The sequence below is a fragment of the Mauremys mutica genome, chromosome 1, assembly GCF_020497125.1.
Source record: "Mauremys mutica isolate MM-2020 ecotype Southern chromosome 1, ASM2049712v1, whole genome shotgun sequence".
Taxonomy (NCBI): domain Eukaryota; kingdom Metazoa; phylum Chordata; order Testudines; family Geoemydidae; genus Mauremys; species Mauremys mutica.
In genome coordinates, this window is record NC_059072.1 from 5,711,922 (window position 1) to 5,732,668 (window position 20,747).

General features: G+C 64.5%; 1 protein-coding gene across 1 annotated transcript; it reads left to right on the forward strand.

The window, feature by feature from the left end:
* The first annotated feature begins 1,181 nt into the window (after positions 1–1,181).
* Positions 1,182–20,046, forward strand: LOC123343837 (cadherin-related family member 5-like). Its single transcript, XM_044979281.1, has 12 exons — positions 1,182–1,245; positions 3,805–4,019; positions 6,288–6,347; positions 7,250–7,342; positions 7,627–7,713; positions 8,439–8,549; positions 12,840–13,010; positions 13,299–13,389; positions 15,203–15,309; positions 15,425–15,625; positions 17,377–17,508; positions 20,038–20,046. The coding sequence occupies exons 1-12, from the start codon at positions 1,182–1,184 to the stop codon at positions 20,044–20,046; spliced, it is 1,341 nt and encodes a 446-aa protein (XP_044835216.1).
* The last annotated feature ends 701 nt before the right edge of the window (positions 20,047–20,747 follow it).

Consider the following 20,747-nt stretch of genomic DNA (forward strand, 5'->3'; position numbering starts at 1 on the left):
GCAGGTGGGACACTGAGGGGCTTCCAGACCACGCTAGGCTGGGATCCTGTCAGTTCTCTGGAGCGTGGCAGGCTGTGGTGTGATCAGCCCTTCTCTGGATGGCCACTAAGTGAAACAAGCCCAATGCTGGGTGACTCACTAGGGGTCACCCCACTCCCGAATCCGCAGGGGGCGCTCTGCTGCAGGGAGGTGCCCACTTTCCACTGCCCCATACCCCAGGTCCTGGGCACCCCGGGTATAAAGATCTGGGGCATTTTGGGGGCAAGAGTTGGGGGGAAGCTGCAGCATCCTGGCCAGATGCCAACCTGGCTAATTAAATTCCACCTAAATAAAATCCTGGTGGTTTAAACTGGGGCTGGTCCCTGGCACAAAGAGATTGGAGTGGTGCTGTCCACTGCCAGGCAGCTGCCTCTCCCTCTCCAGAGGTGGCTGCATGGCAGTGGTGGGGGAGCTGACTTTATCCCAATGTGAAATTGAACATGTCTCTGCATTTCTCTAGCCCCGCAGGATCTCAAAACGCGTCACAAACACCGAGACATAAGACCCGCAGAGCTCCTGACAGGTGGGTCAGTAGCGCTGTGCCCATGTACACAGGTGGGGAAACTGAGGCACGGGGAGGGGGAAGGGGCTTGCTCAAGTGAGCCAGTGGCAGAGACAGGAATAGAGCCTGGGGCCCGGACTCCCCGTCCTGCATGGAGCTAGATGTATGATGTGCTTGTGTGGACGTGTTCGCCCTGTGACCCAGTTCGGGGACCCGCAGGGTCTGTCCGTGTCTGGCAGCCTCAGTGCAGAATCTCCCTGTGGTGGCATCCCAGCCCTCCTGTGCCGCGCAGGTGCCCCTGGCTAACGGTCCGGGGGGTGAGCCAGGTGCTGGAGCCGGGAGTTCGAATCTGCCTGGACACCAGTTAGCCGGCATAGGGTCCAGCAGAGCACACGGGGTGGACTAGCTGGTTCCTGACCAGGGTTTGAGGTACGTTAGTTGGTGCCCAGTTGCTGGGGGGGCAGCTCGGGTCGGTGGGATCACTGGAGCCTCAGCCAGGCCTGGGCCCGTGGGGCTGGGGATGTCCACATACTGACGGGGTCTCTTCTCTTTTACCCCTCCAGGGGCCTGGCCCCCAGCCGCCTCCCCGCCCCGGCTCCGTGCGTCAGGACAGAGCTCCTGGGCACTGGGGCAGTGAGCTATGCCTATGCCCACCTGTGGCGCTCTCCTCCTGGCCATCAGCATGTCCTTCCACCTCACCACAGGTAGGCTGGGCTTCGGAGCAGGGCTGCGATGCCAGGAGAGGGGCCCCCCTGCCACTCCCCCCCAGGATAAGCCACGCTGTAGTGCCAGTCTGCTGCCAAGGAATCCACAGCTTTCTACAATGCCCTCCTCCTTGCTCGCCTGCACGCGGGCAGCTCGCTCGTACCCGGCACATGCCACCTCCCCATCACCCCTCGTCTCCTCTCGGGTGCCTGCCAGCTACCGGGTGTTCGTGGAGAGAAGTCCCTGTCCCCTAGGGAGGGAGGGGCACTGGCCCCCAGAAAGGGGACTCGGGCAGAGGGTGGTACCATTTAGCCAGAGACGGTTGGCACACCAGAGAAGGCGATGAGCTTCCTGCTGCCTTCCAGTGAATCTGGCCCGTGCCCGCTTCTGTTGGCCGAGCCGGGCTGCTGGCTGGCGTGACGTGGATTGGCATCATATCGACGTCCTCGGGGCTCGGGGATGGGCCGAGGGCCGAGTGCTCTTTGCTGGGGACGCCGGCAGTGCCACACCACAGACATCAGGTGGGCTGCAGACCCCTCCCTGGGGCCTGACCCATCTGCCCTCGGCCAGGCCCTGCATGGCTAGACTTTGCCATCAGAACCAGCCGGTCCCTGCAGAGGGCGAGTCGGGCCAGCCAGGCCTGTGGCACCAGGAGTCCGAGCCACTTCCCCTGCAGGCTGCCCCTTCCTCCGTGGACCCCCACGCCCTTCCCTGCAGTAAAGCCTGCCCCACCGCCGGGTGGGGAGCTGCAGCCCCTCCCCATGGCCAGGAGCTGGACCAGGATCCCCCTCCTGCCCCGCCGCCGGGTGGGGAGCTGCAGCCCCTCCCCATGGCCAGGAGCTGGACCAGGATCCCCCTCCTGCCCCACCGCCGGGTGGGGAGCTGCAGCCCCTTCCCCATGGCCAGGAGCTGGACCAGGATCCCCCTCCTGCCCCACCGCCGGGTGGGGAGCTGCAGCCCCTCCCCATGGCCAGGAGCTGGACCAGGGCCCCCCTCCTGCCCCACCGCCGGGTGGGGAGCTGCAGCCCCTCCCCATGGCCAGGAGCTGGACCAGGGCCCCCCCGCCCCTCTGCCCGGTGGGTGGGGAGCTGCAGCCCCTCCCCATGGCCAGGAGCTGGACCAGGATCCCCCTCCTGCCCCACCGCCGGGTGGGGAGCTGCAGCCCCTCCCCATGGCCAGGAGCTGGACCAGGATCCCCCTCCTGCCCCACCGCCGGGTGGGGAGCTGCAGCCCCTACCCATGGCCAGGAGCTGGACCAGGATCCCCCTCCTGCCCCACCGCCGGGTGGGGAGCTGCAGCCCCTCCCCATGGCCAGGAGCTGGACCAGGATCCCCCTCCTGCCCCGCCGCCGGGTGGGGAGCTGCAGCCCCTCCCCATGGCCAGGAGCTGGACCAGGATCCCCCTCCTGCCCCACCGCCGGGTGGGGAGCTGCAGCCCCTCCCCATGGCCAGGAGCTGGACCAGGGCCCCCCTCCTGCCCCACCGCCAGGTGGGGAGCTGCAGCCCCTCCCCATGGCCAGGAGCTGGACCAGGATCCCCCTCCTGCCCCACCGCCGGGTGGGGAGCTGCAGCCCCTCCCCATGGCCAGGAGCTGGACCAGGGCCCCCCTCCTGCCCCGCCGCCGGGTGGGGAGCTGCAGCCCCTCCCCATGGCCAGGAGCTGGACCAGGGCCCCCCTCCTGCCCCGCCGCCGGGTGGGGAGCTGCAGCCCCTCCCCATGGCCAGGAGCTGGACCAGGGCCCCCCCGCCCCTCTGCCCGGTGGGTGGGGAGCTGCAGCCCCTCCCCATGGCCAGGAGCTGGACCAGGGCCCCCTCCTGCCCCACCGCCGGGTGGGGAGCTGCAGCCCCTCCCCATGGCCAGGAGCTGGACCAGGATCCCCCTCCTGCCCCGCCGCCGGGTGGGGAGCTGCAGCCCCTCCCCATGGCCAGGAGCTGGACCAGGGCCCCCTCCTGCCCCACCGCCGGGTGGGGAGCTGCAGCCCTTCCCCATGGCCGGGAGCTGGACCAGGATCCCCCTCCTGCCCCACCGCCGGGTGGGGAGCTGCAGCCCCTCCCCATGGCCAGGAGCTGGACCAGGGCCCCCCCCTGCCCCACCGCCGGGTGGGGAGCTGCAGCCCCTTCCCATGGCCAGGAGCAGGACCAGGATCCCCCTCCTGCCCCGCCGCCGGGTGGGGAGCTGCAGCCGCTTCCCCATGGCCAGGAGTTGGACCAGGATCCCCCTCCTGCCCCACCGCCGGGTGGGGAGCTGCAGCCCCTTCCCCATGGCCAGGAGCTGGACCAGGATCCCCCTCCTGCCCCACCGCCGGGTGGGGAGCTGCAGCCCCTCCCCATGGCCAGGAGCTGGACCAGGATCCCCCTCCTGCCCCACCGCCGGGTGGGGAGCTGCAGCCCCTCCCCATGGCCAGGAGCTGGACCAGGGCCCCTCCCTGCCCCACCGCCGGGTGGGGAGCTGCAGCTCCTCCCCATGGCCAGGAGCCGGACCAGGGCCCCCCCCCACCCCGCCCCTCTGCCCGGCGGGGCCGGGTGCCCCAGGCTCTGACCCGCTCTCCTGCACACCCAGCTGTGGCCGACCAGTGCAGCGGAGGCAGCAACCTCTTCACAGAGCTGCAGGAGAACAGCCCCCACGGCACCTTTGTGGCCAACCTGACGGTCTTCGGGGAGCCCGAGAGCAGCAGCCTCCGGCTGGGTCTAACCGGCGCCGACGCTGGGTGGTTCTACCTGGAGGGGAAAACCGTGCGGCTGAGCGTCTCGCCAGGGGCGTCGCTGGACAGAGAGGTAGGGGCTGCTGCTGCTGCTGCTGCTTCTTCCAGAGCTGCCCCCTCCAGGAGAGACCCCCAAGCCCCGGCAGGAGCCTCCCATGGCATCTTCCCCTCCTGGGAGGCTAGCCCGGGGGAGGGCAATGCCAGTCCCGCTGGGCTCAGTGTGGCCACGTGCCCTTTCGGCTTCCCCGGTGGAGCCGCTGGTACCTCCAGCCCATGGGGGTGCCGGTCCCAAGGGGGGAACCTCTTTGGGCCGCCAGCTGCTGAACCCCAGTGATTGCCCGAGCCCTGGTGCCACACGGCCCATTGCCTCCGCTCAGGATGGCTCTTCGCCAGCGCTTCCCCCTCCTGGTGTGATGGTGCGACCGCCCCCAGGCTGCCCTGTGGGGTGACGGGAGCTGGGCTGAGCTGGCATGTGCCAGCACCAATCCTCCCCCAGCACCAAAGTGGTCACCCCTCCTGGCCTGGGGAGCCCCAGCCCCAATGCTCCTGCCACCATGGCCCTGGCGAGATGCCCTCAGGATGATCCTCCCCTGAGGCAGTCCCCGGGCGCTGCTCTGGAACTGCTCCCCCCAAAGCCAGGCAGGACTCTGGGGAGCCTCCTCTCCCTCGGAGCAGCCTGGCTGCAGGGCAAGAAGCTCCCACGGCTTCACCTCCTGGGTCTGACCTTGGAGCATTCAGCATCCTCTGCCCCTCCGTGCGCTTCCCACAGCGAGTCCGCCCAGGCGGGTCCTGGGACAGCCAGAGGGTCCTGCCCCCCCACTGCGCAGTCAGACGGGACTCTCAGCCAGCCAGTAACACAGACGTTTAGTAGATGACAGGAACAGGGTCTAAAACAGAGCTTGTAGGTACGGAGAACAGGACCCCTCGGCCGGGTCCATTCTGGGGGGCAGTGAGCCAGACCCCCACGTCTGCCCTCACTTCCCGTCCCCAGGCAGCTCCCAGCTGAAACCCCCTCCAGCCCCTCCTCTCTGGCCTTTGTCTCTCCTGGGCCAGGAAGTCACCTGACCTCTTTGTTCACCTTTAGCCATCCCCTTGCAGGGGGAAGGGCCCCGGCCATTTGTTGCCAGGAGACAGTGTCGGCCATTTATGCAGGCTGGAGACTTAAGAAAGGCATAGGGGAAACTGAGGCACCCACACAGTATTCAGAGGAAACATTAAGAACAGCCCCACTCGGTCACAGCACGTCCCTGTTTGGCCTGGGCCTGCCAAGCAGGTGGCTGCCTGGGTGGCACCCAGGAGCTCAGAAGCTTTTCCCAAAGGGCTCCTGGGGGGCACAGAGACATCTAACCGCTGGGCGAGCCCCCTGAGCGCCGGCCTCACCATGGGGACTCCGGCTTCATGCCCCAGCTCAGCCACATACCGGGGAGGGTGTCCCTGCAGCTCGCCCGGGCATGGGAACATAACCTCTCAGCCTCAGGAACGGGGCAGGGCTGGGGTAGCACCATCCCCACCAGGGTGTCCCACCGCCTGTGCCCCGGGGTGTTCCGCTGCCTGCGCCTGTGCCCGGGGTGTCCCGCCGCCTGTGCCTGGGGTGTTCCGCTGCCTGTACCTGTGCCCGGGGTGTCCCGCCGCCTGTGCCCGGGGTGTCCCGCCGCCTGTGCCTGGGGTGTTCCGCTGCCTGCGCCTGTGCCTGGGGTGTCCCGCCGCCTGTGCCCAGGGTGTTCTGCCACCTGTGCCCGGGGTGTCCCGCCACCTGTGCCTCTGCCCGGGGTGTCCCACCGCCTGTGCCCGGGGTGTCCCGCTGCCTGTGCCCGGGGTGTTCCGCTGCCTGCGCCTGTGCCCGGGGTGTCCCGCCGCCTGTGCCCGGGGTGTTCCGCTGCCTGTACCTGTGCCCGGGGTGTCCCGCCGCCTGTGCCCGGGGTGTTCCGCTGCCTGCGCCTGTGCCTGGGGTGTCCCACCGCCTGTGCCCAGGGTGTTCTGCCACCTGTGCCCGGGGTGTCCCGCCACCTGTGCCTCTGCCCGGGGTGTCCCACCGCCTGTGCCCGGGGTGTCCCGCTGCCTGTGCCCGGGGTGGTGGTGCCCTTACCAGATTGTCCCTCTGCCTGTGCCTAGAGCAGCTGCAGTGCTGAGGGGCTGGGCCCCAGCTGCCCCTCTCCGTCCCTGCACCCCTGCGGGCAGGCGGCTGGCTAGTGCCCTCTGGGCCTGTGCAGAGCTGTGGCTGATGCCAGGGCCTTGTGGGTGCCCCCGGCTCGGCAGGGTGGTGAGCAGCCTCCGGCCGCGGGGTGGCCAGAGGCAGCTGGTGCATCGTGTCTAAGGACTCTGCGCCTCCTGTGTCTTGCAGGCGCTGGAGTCCCCCGTCCTGATGGTGGCGCTCACCTGCTCGGAGGACGGCTTCTCTCCGGTACGGACTCCCCGCGGCGGGGGCGGGGGGCAGCCCAGGGGATAGGGCACTAGCTGGGACTCAGGAGACCCAGCTTCAGGTCCCCGCTCTACAGCAGACACTCAGCTTGTCTGTGCCTCAGTTCCCATCTGCCCTGCCTGCCAGGGGCATGTGAGGCTCACGGGTTATGGGAATGGGGTCAGATCAACAGGCCAGCTACCAGTGGGCTCCTCCAGCCCAGCCTCTCCCAGCAGGGGGCGCTGTGGGGAGGGGGAGGGGCGCTGGCTGTGTGGGGCGATCCCAGCTACTCCAGTCCCAGCCTCTCCCAGCAGGGGGCGCTGTGGGGAGGGGGAGGGGCGCTGGCTGTGGGGGGAGATCCCGGCTACTCCAGTCCCAGCCTCTCCCAGCAGGGGGTGCTGTGGGGAGGAGGAGGGGCGCTGGCTGTGGGGGGAGAGCCCAGCTCCTCCAGCCCAGCCTCTCCCAGCAGGGGGCGCTGTGGGGAGGGGGAGGGGCGCTGGCTGTGTGGGGCGATCCCGGCTATTCCAGTCCCAGCCTCTCCCAGAAGGGGGCGCTGTGGGGAGGGGGAGGGGCACTGGCTGTGGGGGAGATCCCAGCTACTCCAGTCCCAGCCTCTCCCAGCAGGAGGCGCTGTGGGGAAGGGGAGGGGCACTGGCTGTGGGGGGAGAGCCCAGCTCCTTCAGTCCCAGCCTCTCCCAGCAGGGGGCGCTGTGGGGAGCGGGGCAGGAGCACTGGCTGGGGTTCCCCGATGGCACATACAAGGTTCTGGCTATGGGGCTTTACCCTCTGAGGTGCGTCAGTCTCTCGGCCCTTTGGAAGCCATCTGTCCCCTGGGGGGCCCCGGCACCTATCTACCGTGGGGGCCCCAGCACCCATTGCCCGGGCCCTGGGCCCTCTCCCCCCAGGTTGAGTACAGGATCATCGTCCAGGTGCTGAATGAGAACGACAACAAACCCCGGTTCCTGGAGGACTCCGTCCTGACCCAGAACATCAGTGAGGTGCGGGGCAGGGGGGCCGGGTGGGGCAGAGCCAGTCCCTGAGCATTGGGGCCAGGGCAGGGGCATGGGGAGGGGTGGAGCCGCTGAGGCTAGGGGCCCGGAGCCCAGGGGGACGGGATGGTGCAGGGGGCGCTCACAACGGTGGTGATCGGGTGGCGTGAACTTGCCTGCGGGAGTTGGGCAGGTGTGGGGTGCAGCCGGGAGGGCAGGCTGGCCCCCCGGCCAGGTCTGGGGCCCCCCGGCACAGGGGGCAGGCCCCTAACCCAGCGCTGCCCCCTCTGCAGCTGGCGGCGGTGCACTCGGTGGTGTTCACCACCCGGGCGGAGGACAAGGACGGAGACACCCTCATGTATGTGATTGACAGCACCTCGGTAAGTCCCGCCCCCTGGCCCTGCACGGCACCTCCCGGCACGGGGAAGAGGGGTGTCATGGTAGCCACGCCGGCAATGAGCGGCGTGCACAGAGATGCAGTACCCATTGCTCGGCACTAGGGGGAGCCAGGCAGGGCAGTGGGGCAGCTCTGGCTTCACCAGGGGCAGCAGGGGTCCCCTACAGAGCAATGGCACCTCTATGCACCAGGCATCCGGCCCTCCTGCCGCGTCCCCAGCCGGGGCTGGATCAGCCAAGCCAGCGCCCCTCCCTGGCCAGCACTGGCCCCCTGGGGGGCTGCACTGGCCTTCCACGGCCCCTAGCCTCTGGGCTGAGCCGGCTCTGTGCACAGCGGGGACTGGCGTCGGGACGCTCCCTTCCTGAAGGTCACCCGGCGGCTCTGCCCCCACCCCGTGGCCAGGCCGGGGGAGCTGGATTGAGCCGGCCTGAGCGGCCCCTGGAGTGGGCGTGGATTAGCCAGCGGCGCGAGGACGCCAGGCTGGGGGCGTAGGCGGGCAGGGATCAGGGCTGCATGTGTCATGCGGGGGGAGGATGTGCAGGGCCGGGGTCGGGGGGAGGTTTGGGGTGGGCAGGGATCCCTGCGTGATCCTGTGTGGCTGGCTGACCTTGTCTGCCGGCCAAGAGGCGGGCAGCACGGTGCCAGCCTGACTCAGGGGCTCCGTTCCTCCGGCCGGGCACTCAGCATCATCCCCGCTTTGCCACCCAGGCCGATGGCAAATACTTCCGGATCGACCTGCCCAACAGCGGGAAGATCGTGCTGGCCAAAGCGCTGGATTTCGAGACCAAGCGCCACCTGGAGTTCATGGTCCACGCCGTGGTAAGGGGGTGCCGTGGGGAAGGGTGGGCGGCTCTAGGTCCCTGAAGCTTCACTCTTGCCCATCCCCCTGGGCAGAGTCCCCGCTCCCTCTGCCCACGTGGGCTGGTATGGTACCTGGGGGCACCTCCTGTGTTCTCCCCTCTCTCAGTTAAGAGCCAGAGGGGGCCAGCCCAGGGGGCAGCCTGCCAAGGGGCTACACCCAGGTGACCCTGGCCAAAGACATGGGGCTCGGCCTAGAGGTGCGAAGGCCCAGGCTCAATGCTGGCTCTTCCATAGTCAGTGCGGTGGGACTCACCTGTGGAACTCCCTGCTGCAGTGAATTGTTGGGCTGTACCGAGGGCTGGGTAAGCCCATGTCCAAAGCATTCCAGATGTGCTTGTGAGACCAGGGCAATCAGCTAGTAAACATGCCCCTTTCAGTGGGATTGCTCTTGTATTACCACGAGCGGATCAGTAGCAGCGCCCCGTCTCCGTGGTCTGCCCCATTCCTTGTGAGCCCCTCCGTCCCATCAAAGGTGCCAGTCTCTTTGCACTCTCCTCCTACGGCCCCTCTCGGTGCAGCTCTCCAGGGATGGGGCCTCTGCAAATCGCTCTGGGGTGCCGGCCGGAGGGAGGACCGAGGAGGTGGAGAGCAAGGAGGCTGGGTCGAAGGGAAGGAAAATGAAGGACGTGTCTCTGGAAATCTTGCTGCCACTGAGATCTCCTGGGCTGGGGCCGCGTGGCCACGAGCCGCCACATTCGGGACCTTTGCGAGGCTGGGCCAAACCCTGGGGAATAGGCTATCGGGGACACTCCTGCCTGGCCCGCTGGGCAGGGGACAGATGAGCCGGGGCTCTGCCATCGCACACGCCTTGAGCGGCCCCTGGCGGCGCTGTGAGCCAAGCCGCGAAAGAAGACCACCCCGTCCTAATCAATTATCTCCCAGTTTGGCCCATGCTTCTGAAGTGCAGAGCAGTGAGCCAACCCTCAGCTACCCCTGCAGTGTCACAAGCACTCCCTGCGACACAGCTGGCCTGCTCTAACAGCTACCTAGTGCTGCTTGAGACGGGACACCGAGATCAGTGTGTGGGAGGGTGTGAGACAGAGAGATCACGGTGTTTGTGTGTGAGTGAGAGAGAGACGTTGGTATGGGTGACTGTGATAGACTCACAAATCAGTGAGCCACACACACAGATCAGTGTGTTTGTGTGTGAGAGAGGCATAGAGAAATCAGTGTGAAGTGTGTGTGAGACACAGAGATCAGTGTGTGATGTGTGTGGGTGTGAGAAAGAGACAAGTGTGTGAGTGCGATAAAGAGATCAGTGTGTGACAGAGATCTGAGGTGGGTGTGACCGAGAACAGTGTGTGACAGAGATCAGCATGTGACAGATCTGGGGTGGGTGTGACTGATATCAGTGTGTGACAGAAATCTGTGGGGTGTGTGACAAAGATCAGTGTGTGACAGAGATCTGTGGGGTGTGTGATAGAGATCAGCATGTGACAGATCTGGGGTGTGTGACAAAGATCAATGTGTGACAGAGATCTGTGGTGGGTGTGACCGAGATCAGTGTGTCACAGAGATCGGTGGTGGGTGTGACCGAGATCAGTGTGTCACAGAGATCTATGAGGTGTGTGACCGAGATCAGCGTGTCACAGAGATCTGGGGTGGATGTGACCGAGATCAGCGTGTCACAGAGATCTATGAGGTGTGTGACCGAGATCAGCGTGTCACAGAGATCGGTGGTGGGTGTGACCGAGATCAGTGTGTCACAGAGATCTATGAGGTGTGTGACCGAGATCAGCGTGTCACAGAGATCTGGGGTGGATGTGACCGAGATCAGCGTGTCACAGAGATCTATGAGGTGTGTGACCGAGATCAGCGTGTCACAGAGATCGGTGGTGGGTGTGACCGAGATCAGCGTGTCACAGAGATCTATGAGGTGTGTGACCGAGATCAGCGTGTCACAGAGATCTGGGGTGGATGTGACCGAGATCAGCGTGTCACAGAGATCAGTGTGCGAGTGTGAGACACACAGATCAGTGGGTGTGTGGTTTCCATTCCTCGTTGTTGCCAGTTTTCCCACTCGCCCTGCCTGGCTCTGTCCCTGCCCGGCTCAAGCTCTCTGTTTCTCCTGCCTCTTTAGCAGATCCTGGGCCTCGCTAAGCCGGTCTTCCCCTGGCTAATTGGGGGCGACGTGATCTTGTCAGCTCCCCTTTCAACGTGAATGCCCTAAATCCCTGTTTTTAATTTTCCTAATGGGGCTAACGCTGAGTAGCACCTTGCTGTGGGCCTGCCCCCTTCCAGCGCTGCCCCTGCTCCGTGCCACCAGCCCCTTCCGTTGACGATGGGTTGGGGGGCAGGCTGGGGATTTAGGGACTTGCGGCTCCCTTTCCTGGTCCCTGCCCTGTGTGAGCCCCTGGCCCTGGGGCTGTGCCCACCTCCAGAGCATCCCCCACTTCACACCCTGCTCCGCGCTGGGGATTTCTAGCGGCTCTCCAGATGGCAGGAAACGCAGCAGTGCCTGCGTAGGCTACCGGGGCTCACATCCATCCCTTGGTTAGTTTCATCAGCAGGCCTCGCTTCCAGCCATGCAGCCCCCATCGACTTCGGGCCAAGCAGCAAAGGGAAACCCCCCTGGGGCTGGGGCTTTCTTTTGCTCCTTCACAACGGAGGCTGCATGGACCCCCCCCCCCCCCGCCACTTGCATTTCACCCTCGCTACACCAGGAGCAGGAAGTCGTGTCTGCCAGGTGTTGGCGGGATGGGATCGGCTCTTTAACAAAGAGAGGTTTTCGCCTGACGGTTTGTCGGGCGTTTGAGTTAAACCGGTGCTCAAGAGAACAACGTTGTTAAATAGGATGCATGAAAAAAGGCCTTTCCCTCCATTCGTCAGGTGTCTCCTCTGTCAGAAACCTGCCAGATCCCCAGTCACCCACAGAGTCTCCCAGGGGCTGGATGCTGCAGTGTGAAAAACCAAGCAGCATGCGCCGAGCAGAAAGAAACAAAACAAAGGGCATGGCCGAACTGCTCTTTCCTTTGGCAGGGAGGCCTCAGAGTGCACTGGGGCAGAACATGGCTCCCCAGTGCATCAGAAAAGGCAGGCAGCCCGGGTGAAGGGCCAGTGGCTTATTCCGAGTATCGAGCCCCCGATGGCCTGGCTAATCCACCAAGCAGCCTCTTAGGGCCATCCCGGAAGGCAATAGGCAGTGTGGAGATCCCAGGGTATTTTCCCACCAGTGTCCCCTGCCTGAGCCACACTCACCCTGTCCTGCCGCTGGATCCACGCAGATGATTGCCCGATGCACTGCATGAGGGGTACGGTGCTGACTGCCCCCGTGTGGACTGGGAGAGGGATTAGAGGCGTCCTGGGGCCCCTGCTGCCTGAGCCATATGGTCTGAGGGTTTGGACAAGGCTCCTCCATAGCTGAACTCTTCGGGCTCTACAAACGCCTGGTCTTTTGTGGGGCACAGTGCCATGCACCCCACACGGCTCGGGAATCTCCATGCGCTTGCTGCAGGAGAGCAGGCTGGGACAGTTTAATGATGTCCCCAGAGTCGGTGCTGGCCACGCCCATGATTTTATGGTGGGTCTTTGAGTGTTCTGGGCATTTCTTAAAGCCCCAGCTCCTGGAGTCCTGTGAAGCCAGGAGCATCGCAGCTCCCACGGAACAGAAAAAGGGAGTTTCTACTCTGGACGGTTACCAATGGAAGATTAGAACACATGACCCTGGAAGTCTTGGAAGCCAGAGAAACGGGCCCAGAATAGACGATTTCTAAAATCTCCTGACTTTGAACGTTTGCGGTTGTGGTAACTCTGTGGCGGGCCGGGATGGAGAGGCAGCTATGGGCAGACCAGGATCCCCACATTCATGCAGCATCAGCGACGACCATCCTACCAGCATCCCTGTGACTGTGCGGAGCTGGCCGTCGCTGGTTCTGTTCTTCCCCTGCAGGAGGCGCCCTGCTCCCTGACGCCAGTCGCTCTGGTGCTGTATCACAGCCCAGCCTCCGCTCGTGTCCATGAGATGGGATTTTCATTGGGGCTATTGGGTTGTGGATGTGGGCTCGAGGGACAGACGGGCTGACTGGGTAGATGGAGAGACGCTGTGGATGGCCAGACAGACAAATATTAAAGCTAGATCCGGCCAAGGGATGGGTAGAGAGAAGCTGTAGAGGGAGATTCGGGGCTAGGATGGGCCGATGGAGCAGGCAACACCCTGGACCGGGCCAGGTTTTGGCCCCCTGGCAGGTCGGACGGCCCCGGGAGGCAGCCACCGCGCTGATCGGCCATTGTGGTTTGCTCCCCTCCCAGGAGATGAACACCAAGGAGAGGTACAACTCCTCCGCCAGGATCCGCGTCAACGTGCTGGACGGGGACGACCAGTACCCCCGGTTCCTGCCGTGCAACTTCCTGGCGCACGACGGAGTCAGCGTGTGCGTCAGCCCCGTCTACACGGCAAACGTCACCGAGCGGGAGGTCACGGTAGGCAGCGGGGGACCAGCCCAGGGCAGTGTGGGGCAGGGGACGGAGCCTCCGGTGCTGCTGGGCAGAACCTTTGCTACGGCCCCTGCCACCAGGTTTGCCGAGGCCAGCTGTGCCCCTTGAAAGTGGGACGAGGACGTGCCAGCGTCGGAACAAGGTGGACGCTCCAGGCTGTCTCCAGGGGGAGTGGAGCCTGCTGGGAGGACAGCCGCCCATGGCTGGGGTGGGATGTCTGTTTCACTCCCAGCCAGGGGCACGGCCTCACCTGCCTTTCCGGGTCTCCTCCAGGTGGGCCCTCTGCACTTCGTCCCCGGCTTGGTCTATGCGGAAGATGGGGACAGGGAGCTGAAGGCTGCCATTACCTACGCCATCCTCGCAGGTACAGGGACCCAGGAGAGCTGTGGGGACACTGGGACGGATGCACTGGCTGGAGCCTGGAGACAGGCTGTCTGGGTGGACAGGACCCCCAAGCTGTTTCTTGGCTAAGATGTAGATTTTCTGCGAAAGGAATGGCCCATCAGCCTTGTTTACACCTGCTGAGGCGGGGGCTTGTCCTTTGTCTCTGAGGAACTGGTTTGGTCACTCCCCAGATATGGCAGAGGTGTTAGTAACACCACACAGTGGAACCTTATAATGTCACTATTGCCACACACATTTTACTGGGACAATAATGATCAGCAGCTTATGAGTTTTCAAATGATACTGCAAAAGATGTACGTTGTACCAAGCTGTGTGCAAGGGGTGAGTTCAGGGGTACAGTCTGACACACAGTATGTCACAGACATGCACACACGAATGTGAACAGACATGTACACACACAGGCTCAGCCCCCCTTCCACTCCCCCCCAATTGCTGAGTCCATGGAAGACCCAGTGAAGACCAAACCCTGCAGAATGGAGCCCAGCTAGATTTTCCTCCCCGCATCCCTGGCCATTCCCCGCCTCCCGCGGCTCCTGCCACAACCCCCAGCTCTCCCTCCCCATCCGCTCCCCAGCCCAACCCAGTCACCCCACTGAAGGAAACCGTCCCACACTAGCGCCCCCACCTGTCCCTGAAGATCCCCGGGAAACAGCCTGTTCCCGGGGCTTTTCCGGCCGGCGGCTGGCCAGTGTCCTAAGGGTTAATGCAGCCCATTTGCCTAGGTCACTGTGGCACATGCCACCTAGGTGATTGGCTACTGTTGAGAGCCCCCTGTAGCACATTAAGGGGCAGCTGTTCCCCTGGGCTTCCTGACTTCGGTGGGATTGGCTCCACTTGGCCGCATGTGGGGGACTCAGATTCTGGGGTAGCCTGGAAACTCCACCTCTTATTGCAGTGGGACTGTGTGTCATTGGCCCTATAGCGCTAATGGTGAATTGGGATTCTCCTTTAACATAACCAGTAGTGTCCGGAGCTCTTAGGGGCAAGAGGAGCCCAGCGTTCTCCGCACTGTCACTTTGAGCAGACACCCTCGTGGGGTCCCTGGAGCCTGCCTGGCTGTGTCCCCAAGGGATCTCTGGCTCTGGGCAGCACGCCTGGTTCTTCCTCTGTCAGGGCATCGTCCCAGAGCTGGATGCTGAGTTAGTGTCTGTGTCATGCCAGGATCCCAGAGCACAACAGAAACCTGAGCACTAGCTTCAGCCAGTGGCCAGTGGTGCTGAAAATGCCCCTGAGTCTTGGTAAGCCGGGGAGGCCAAGATGCTGCACTAGAGAGGGATGGATAGACTAGAGGTTCCCAGCATGCACTGCAGCCCACTCTCCACTCCCACATTAAGCTGCCTCGCTGAGGGTGACACCCAGTGGCTCTGGGCAGCATCTGTGTCCTGTGGCTCTAGGTGGCACCCCGTGGCTCTGGGCAGCACCCATGTTCCATGGCTCTGTATGGCAGCCTGTGGCTCTGGGTGGCACCCACATCCCATGTCCTGCATGGCACCTGTGGCTCTAGGTGGCACCTGTGGCTCTGGGCAGCACCCATGTCCCATGGTTCTGCGTGGCAGCCTGTGGCTCTGGGTGGCAACCACATCCCATGTTCTGCATGGCACCTGTGGCTCTAGGTGGCACCTGTGGCTCTGGGTGGCACCCATGTCCTGTAGCTCTGGGCAGCCCCCATGGCTCTAGGAAGCCAAGGTGCCCGGCGCACAGTGCCCCTCCGGGGGGAAGGCCACGATCCAGAGCCGCCCCCTTCCTTGACCTCGTCTCTTCTCCCCCCTCAGGGACGGACCACGGCAGGTTCCACATCGACAACGTGACGGGCGCCATCACTATGCTGCGGCCTGTGGAGAGCCGGAGCCACACGCCCGCCTTCAGCCTCAGCGTCATGGTAGGTCGGGCTGGGGCCGGGCTCCGGGCTCGGGCACCCACAGGGACCTGGGCGGGACAGTCTGGTCCCGAGCCTCAGCCTGGCGCCCCCCGCCCCACCTCTCTGCCCTCCCTAGGCCGCGCAGGTGAACGACGCCAACAAGTACGTGGTGACGGAGGTGCGGGTGAGGGTCCTGGCCGCCAACGCGCACCCGCCTCGCTTCAGCCGGCCCCGGTACCAGGCCTTTGTGCGGGAGGAGCCCGGCCTGGCCGCCCTGGTGCTGACGTACAGCGGCCGGGTGCTGACGCTGCAGGCCGCCGACGCCGACTTCCCCGACGTGAGTCACTCCAAGGCAGCTGCATCTACCTGCCCCCCTGCCCTGCCCCGGGCCCCTGCCTCTGCCCCACCCCCCCACGGCCCATACCCCCTGCCCCCCTGCCCTGCCCCGGGCCCCGGCCTCTGCCCCCCCCCCCACGGCCCATACCCCCTGCCCCCCCACCCTGCCCAGGGCCCCTGCTTCTGCCCCACCCCCCCCACAGCCCATACCCCCTGCCCCCTCACCCTGCCCAGGGCCCCTGCCTCCTGCCCCTCCCCCCCACGGCCCATACCCCCTGCCCCCCTGCCCTGCCCCGGGCCCCTGCCTCTGCCCCCCCCCACGGCCCATGCCCTCTGCCCCCCCACCCTGCCCAGGGCCCGTGCCTCCTTCCCCCCCCACCCAGGGCCGTGTGCCCTGCTCCCCCCACCCTGTCCAGGGCCCGTGCCCCCTGCCCCCCCACCCCGCCCAGGGCCCGGGCCTCCTTCCCCCCCCACCCAGGGCCCGTGCCCCCTGCCCCTCCCTGCCCCGGGCCCGTGCCCCCTGCACCCCCCGCCCTGTCCCGGGCCCGTGTCCCCTGCCCCCCCCCACCCTGTCCAGGGCCCGTGCCCCCTGCACCCCTCGCCCTGTCCAGGGCCCGTGCCCCCTGCACCCCTCGCCCTGTCCAGGGCCCGTGCCCTCTGCCCCCCCGCCCACGGCCTGTGTCCTCTGCCCCTCCTGCCCTACCCAGGGCCCGTGCCCCCTGCCCCCCCACCCTGCCAACAGCCCATGCCCCCTGCATCCCTGCCCTGCCCACAGCCCGTGCCCTCTTCACACCCCCGCCAAGGGCCCGTGCCCCCTACCCCCCACCGCCCTGCCCAGGGCCCGTGCCCTCTGCCTCCCCGCCCTGCCCAGGCCCACCCCGTGTCTGTGCCCAATGACCCCACCCTGGGCCCTGGGTGGGGAAGTGCCAGGGGCCCCGGGCCCTCTGCCCCCTCCCCACCCCGTGTCTGTGCCCAATGACCCCACCCTGGGCCCTGGGTGGGGAAGGGGCAGGGGTCCCGGGCCCTCTGCCTCCTACCAACCCTGCCCAGGGCCCGTGCCCTCTGCTCCCCCCCCCCCCCCCGCCAGCCAGGGGGTGATGCCCACGCGTGCACATGCTCTAAGGGAGAACACCCGGCCAGGCGTCCCCCTACGGCGGCCTGTGCCTGACCCTTCGGCCAGGTCCCCGGCTGGTGCCTGTCCGCTCCGTGGCAATCAGTGGCACTGGGCCATGTTTCACAGTCAAGGAGCCGACCCAGTCGGGACCCTGAGTGTCCTGCAGGCGGCTGCAGCCTGGTGCTGGCTGGCTGGGCACGGGCAGCACTTAGCAAGCAGCTCTGCCGCCGGGCATCGTGCAGTGCCGGGGGGCAGCAGAGCCAGTGCGTCTCCGCCCAGCGTGGGGCTGGGGAACTCCCTGCCCTCCGGGCATCTGCCCTCCTGCTAAACCCAGGGGTCCACGGGGCTGGGGGGCTGTTCCATGGGTGGGGAGGGGGCAGACTTGGTCCCCGCGAGGGAAGGAATGGGGAGACGTGAGACTGGCCCCAGGGTTCCCGCCGGGGGACGAGGAGCAGGGTCTGTCTCACAGTCCCGTCCCCCCTCACGAATCTGTGCCTGCTCGGCCACCCCACCCCCGGGAGATTCCGGCGCCGGGGCCTGCCCCTGCAGGGTCCCCAGGGGTGCCCCTCGCCCAGCCCTGGGGGCCGCCCGTCCTCCCTCCTGCCGCGTTCACCCTGCCATCCCGTGTGCTGCTCCAGGGCTTCAACCCAAAGGTCCGGTACAGCCTGACACCCCAGTCCAACCACACCCAGCTCTTCCAGATCACACCGAGCGGGCTCCTTGTGGCTCGGGCCGACCAGCTCCGTGCCCTCCAGCAGTACTTCCTGCAGGTAAGAGCTGCGCCCGCCCTTCCCGGGCACCCCGGGAGCCAACAGACCGTCCCAGGCGTCTCTGCTTGGGGAGGGGCCCCGTCCTGCCAGCAGATCCCCCACTGCCCCGGCAGCAGGGAGCCCTGGGCGCGGAGCCTGGGGACTTCGCTGCCTGCTCCGGAGGCTGACTGGCTCCGGCCAAGGCTGCGTTCGCGGGGCTCCTCGTGGATTCCTCGGGGGCCTGCAGGGCCCACTGGCTCCTTGCTCTGCCTGGGCAATGTGAGGCTGTGCTGAGGTCCTGAGCTGCTTGTGAGATTGCTGTCCTTGCGGCGGTGACGTCACAAGCGGTAACTGCAGGCAGAGATCTCCAGAGCGAAACCAGGTCCTGGGAGCTCTGCCTGAGGACGGGCGGCAGAATGCGTCCCAGGGACCGTTCCCACGTGACGCTCCCCAAGCCCCGTGCCAGCACGCGGCTTTGTTACAGACTCAGAGAATGGTGGGTTGGAAGGGACCCCCTGTGCTGAGACAGGATCGAGTCAGCCTAGACCAGCCCTGACAGGTGTTTGTCCAACCTGTTCGTGAAATCCTCAAGTGATGGGGGCTCCACAACCTCCCTTAGAAGCCGATTCCCTACCCTTCCAGTACGGAACGTTTTCCTAATATCGAACCTAAATCTCCCTTGCTGCAGATTAAGCCCATTACTGCTTGTCCTACCTTTAGCGGACATGGAGAACACCTGATCCCCATCCTCTTTATAATGCTCCAAGTCCTGGGGGAATTCTGCACCAAAAAGTTTAAAATCCTGCGCCAAAAAGTTTAAAATTCTGCACAATTCTGCATATTTTATTTGTCAAAATGCCACAATATAATCACGCCAGTTTCAATTGTTTTGGAAAATTGGTAATTTATTTCAAAATACCTGTCGGCAAGTATGTCTGTAACGATACAGACAACGAAAAAGATTCAGGAAATGTTTTTTTGACACAGAGATTCCTTACGGGGCATACAGAACTCGGAGGAATTCACTGAATCTACAATACAGAACCATATATCCCCCCCCCCCCTCAGAAGCAGTGCAAAGGCTGGGGGGAGTCGGGGGTAATGGAGGAGCTGAGGGAGAGGGAAATAATTGCTGGGAACCTGGAGGTGAAGCTGAAGGATTGTTGCCTGGGGGAGGGGAGAAGTGTGGAACTATTTGCGGGGGGAGAGCAGAGGGATTGTTAGGGAGTTGGGAAGCCTCCCCCATGCAGACCCTGGTTGACCCCAGCCTCTCACATTCAGCCAGGCACAGCTGCCTCTGTCCCCATGTGTCCATGCACCCGCAGTCAGCCACAGGGCTGCCCGAGGATTCAGGGGCCCTGGGGCAAAGCAATTTCGGGGGTCCCTTCTACAAAAAAAAGTTGCAATATTATAGAATACTATATTCTCGTGGGGGCCCCTGCAGGGCCTGGGGCCCAGGGCAAATCACCCCACTTGCCCCCCCCAGGCAGCCCTGCTCAGCCACCCCCTGTCCCTGTCCCCATGTGGCCCTGCACCCCCACCCAGCCACCCCCTGTCCCTGTTCCCATGTGGCCCTGCACCCCCACCCAGCCACCCCCTGTCCCTGTTCCCATGTGGCCCTGCACCCCCACCCAGCCACCCCCTGTCCCTGTTCCCATGTGGCCCTGCACCCCCACTCAGCCACCCCCTGTCCCTGTTCCCATGTGGCCCTGCACCCCGACTCAGCCACCCCCTGTCCCCATGTGGCTCTGCACCCCCACCCAGCCACCCCCGGTCCCTGTCCCGATGTGGCCCTGCACCCCCACCCCGCCACCCCCCTCCCTGTCCCCATGTGGCCCTGCACCCCCACCCAGCCACCCCCTGTCCCTGTCCCCATGTGGCCCTGCACCCCCACGCAGCCACACCCTGTCCCCATGTGGCTCTGCACCCCCACTCAGCCACCCCCTGTCCCTGTCCCCATGTGGCCCTGCACCCCCACTCAGCCACCCCCTGTCCCTGTCCCCATGTTGCCCTGCACCCCCACTCAGCCACCCCCTGTCCCTGTCCCCATGTGGCCCTGCACCCCCACTCCCATTCAGCCCCTGGCTCAATGCTGTTACCCCATTAGCTCTGTGCCCCTGCCCCATTCTGTCCCCCACTAGTCCTTCTGCACCCCAATCTGCGTGATCCCTCCAGCAGCCCTGTGTGCCCCGTGCTGTCCGTCCCTCCTCCATACCCTGTGCCTCTTCTCCTGGGCCCATGGGGAAGGCAGCCTCCCCCCCTCTCTGGCTGGCTGCTCCAGCCCTGAGCCAGGTGCCCGCTTCTGGTGCCACAGCGGCCCCTGGTGGATGAAAGGTAGAACTGAAGTGCCTCGCTGGCAGAATCTGTTTTCTGGACAGGGCACTTAGCTAGATCTCACCAATGCAGAGTAAAGAAAGACAATTACAGCCCGTGTCTTACATACAATACTCCTGTAACACCCCCAAAATGAATTAGCCTGTTTTTGCAACTGAGTCACATGTCTGGCTCATATTCAGTGTGTGATCCACTGTCACCCCTGCTCCTTTTCAGCAGCGCTAACCCACAGCCAGTTATTCCCATTTGTAGTTGTGCTTTGGTCTTGTCTTTATTGAATTGCATCTTGTTGAATTCAGACCAGTTCTGCAATTTGTCAAGCTCATTCTGAGTTCTAATCCTGTCCTCCAAAGTGCTCGCAACCCCTCCCAGCTGGGTGTCACCTGCAGATTTTATAAGCAAACTCTCCACTCCATTATCCAAGTCATTAATGAAAATATTGGACCCAGGACAGCCCCCTGAAGAATCCCACTAGTTACATCTGCCCATTCTGAGCGAACCATTGATAGCTGCTCTCTGAGTACAATTTTTCAACCAGTTGTGTGCCCACCTAATAGTAATTGCATCTAGACCACGTTTCCCTGCAAAGGACAGTGTCAAAAGCCTTACTCCAATCAAGATACATCATGTCTACTCCTCCCCCAACGTCCACACAGGGAGAAGTGGTAGATATGATCAATTGTCCTTGTTTTATAGATGGGAAACTGAGGCACAAACTGCCTAGGGTTATACAGTGAGTCAGTAGTAGAGGTGAGAACAGAACCCAGGAATCCCGACTCTCTGTCCACACCCGCTCTAAACACTAGACCCCACTTCCCTCTCACAGATGGTAATAGAACCCAGGAGTCCTGACTCTCTCCCCCAACCTGCTCTGACCCCCACAGATCCTACTCCCTTCTCAGAGATGGGAACAAACAAGGAGTCCT

What these genes read in the sequence shown, in the direction of transcription:
- LOC123343837 (XM_044979281.1), top strand. Translation starts at nt 1,182, where the DNA reads ATGCCTATGCCCACCTGTGGCGCTCTCCTCCTGGCCATCAGCATGTCC. An exon ending in GTCCTTCCACCTCACCACAG is followed by an intron (nt 1,246 to 3,804) that starts GTAGGCTGGGCT and finishes CTGCACACCCAG; the next exon opens with CTGTGGCCGACCAGTGCAGC. An exon ending in TCACCGAGCGGGAGGTCACG is followed by an intron (nt 13,011 to 13,298) that starts GTAGGCAGCGGG and finishes GGTCTCCTCCAG; the next exon opens with GTGGGCCCTCTGCACTTCGT.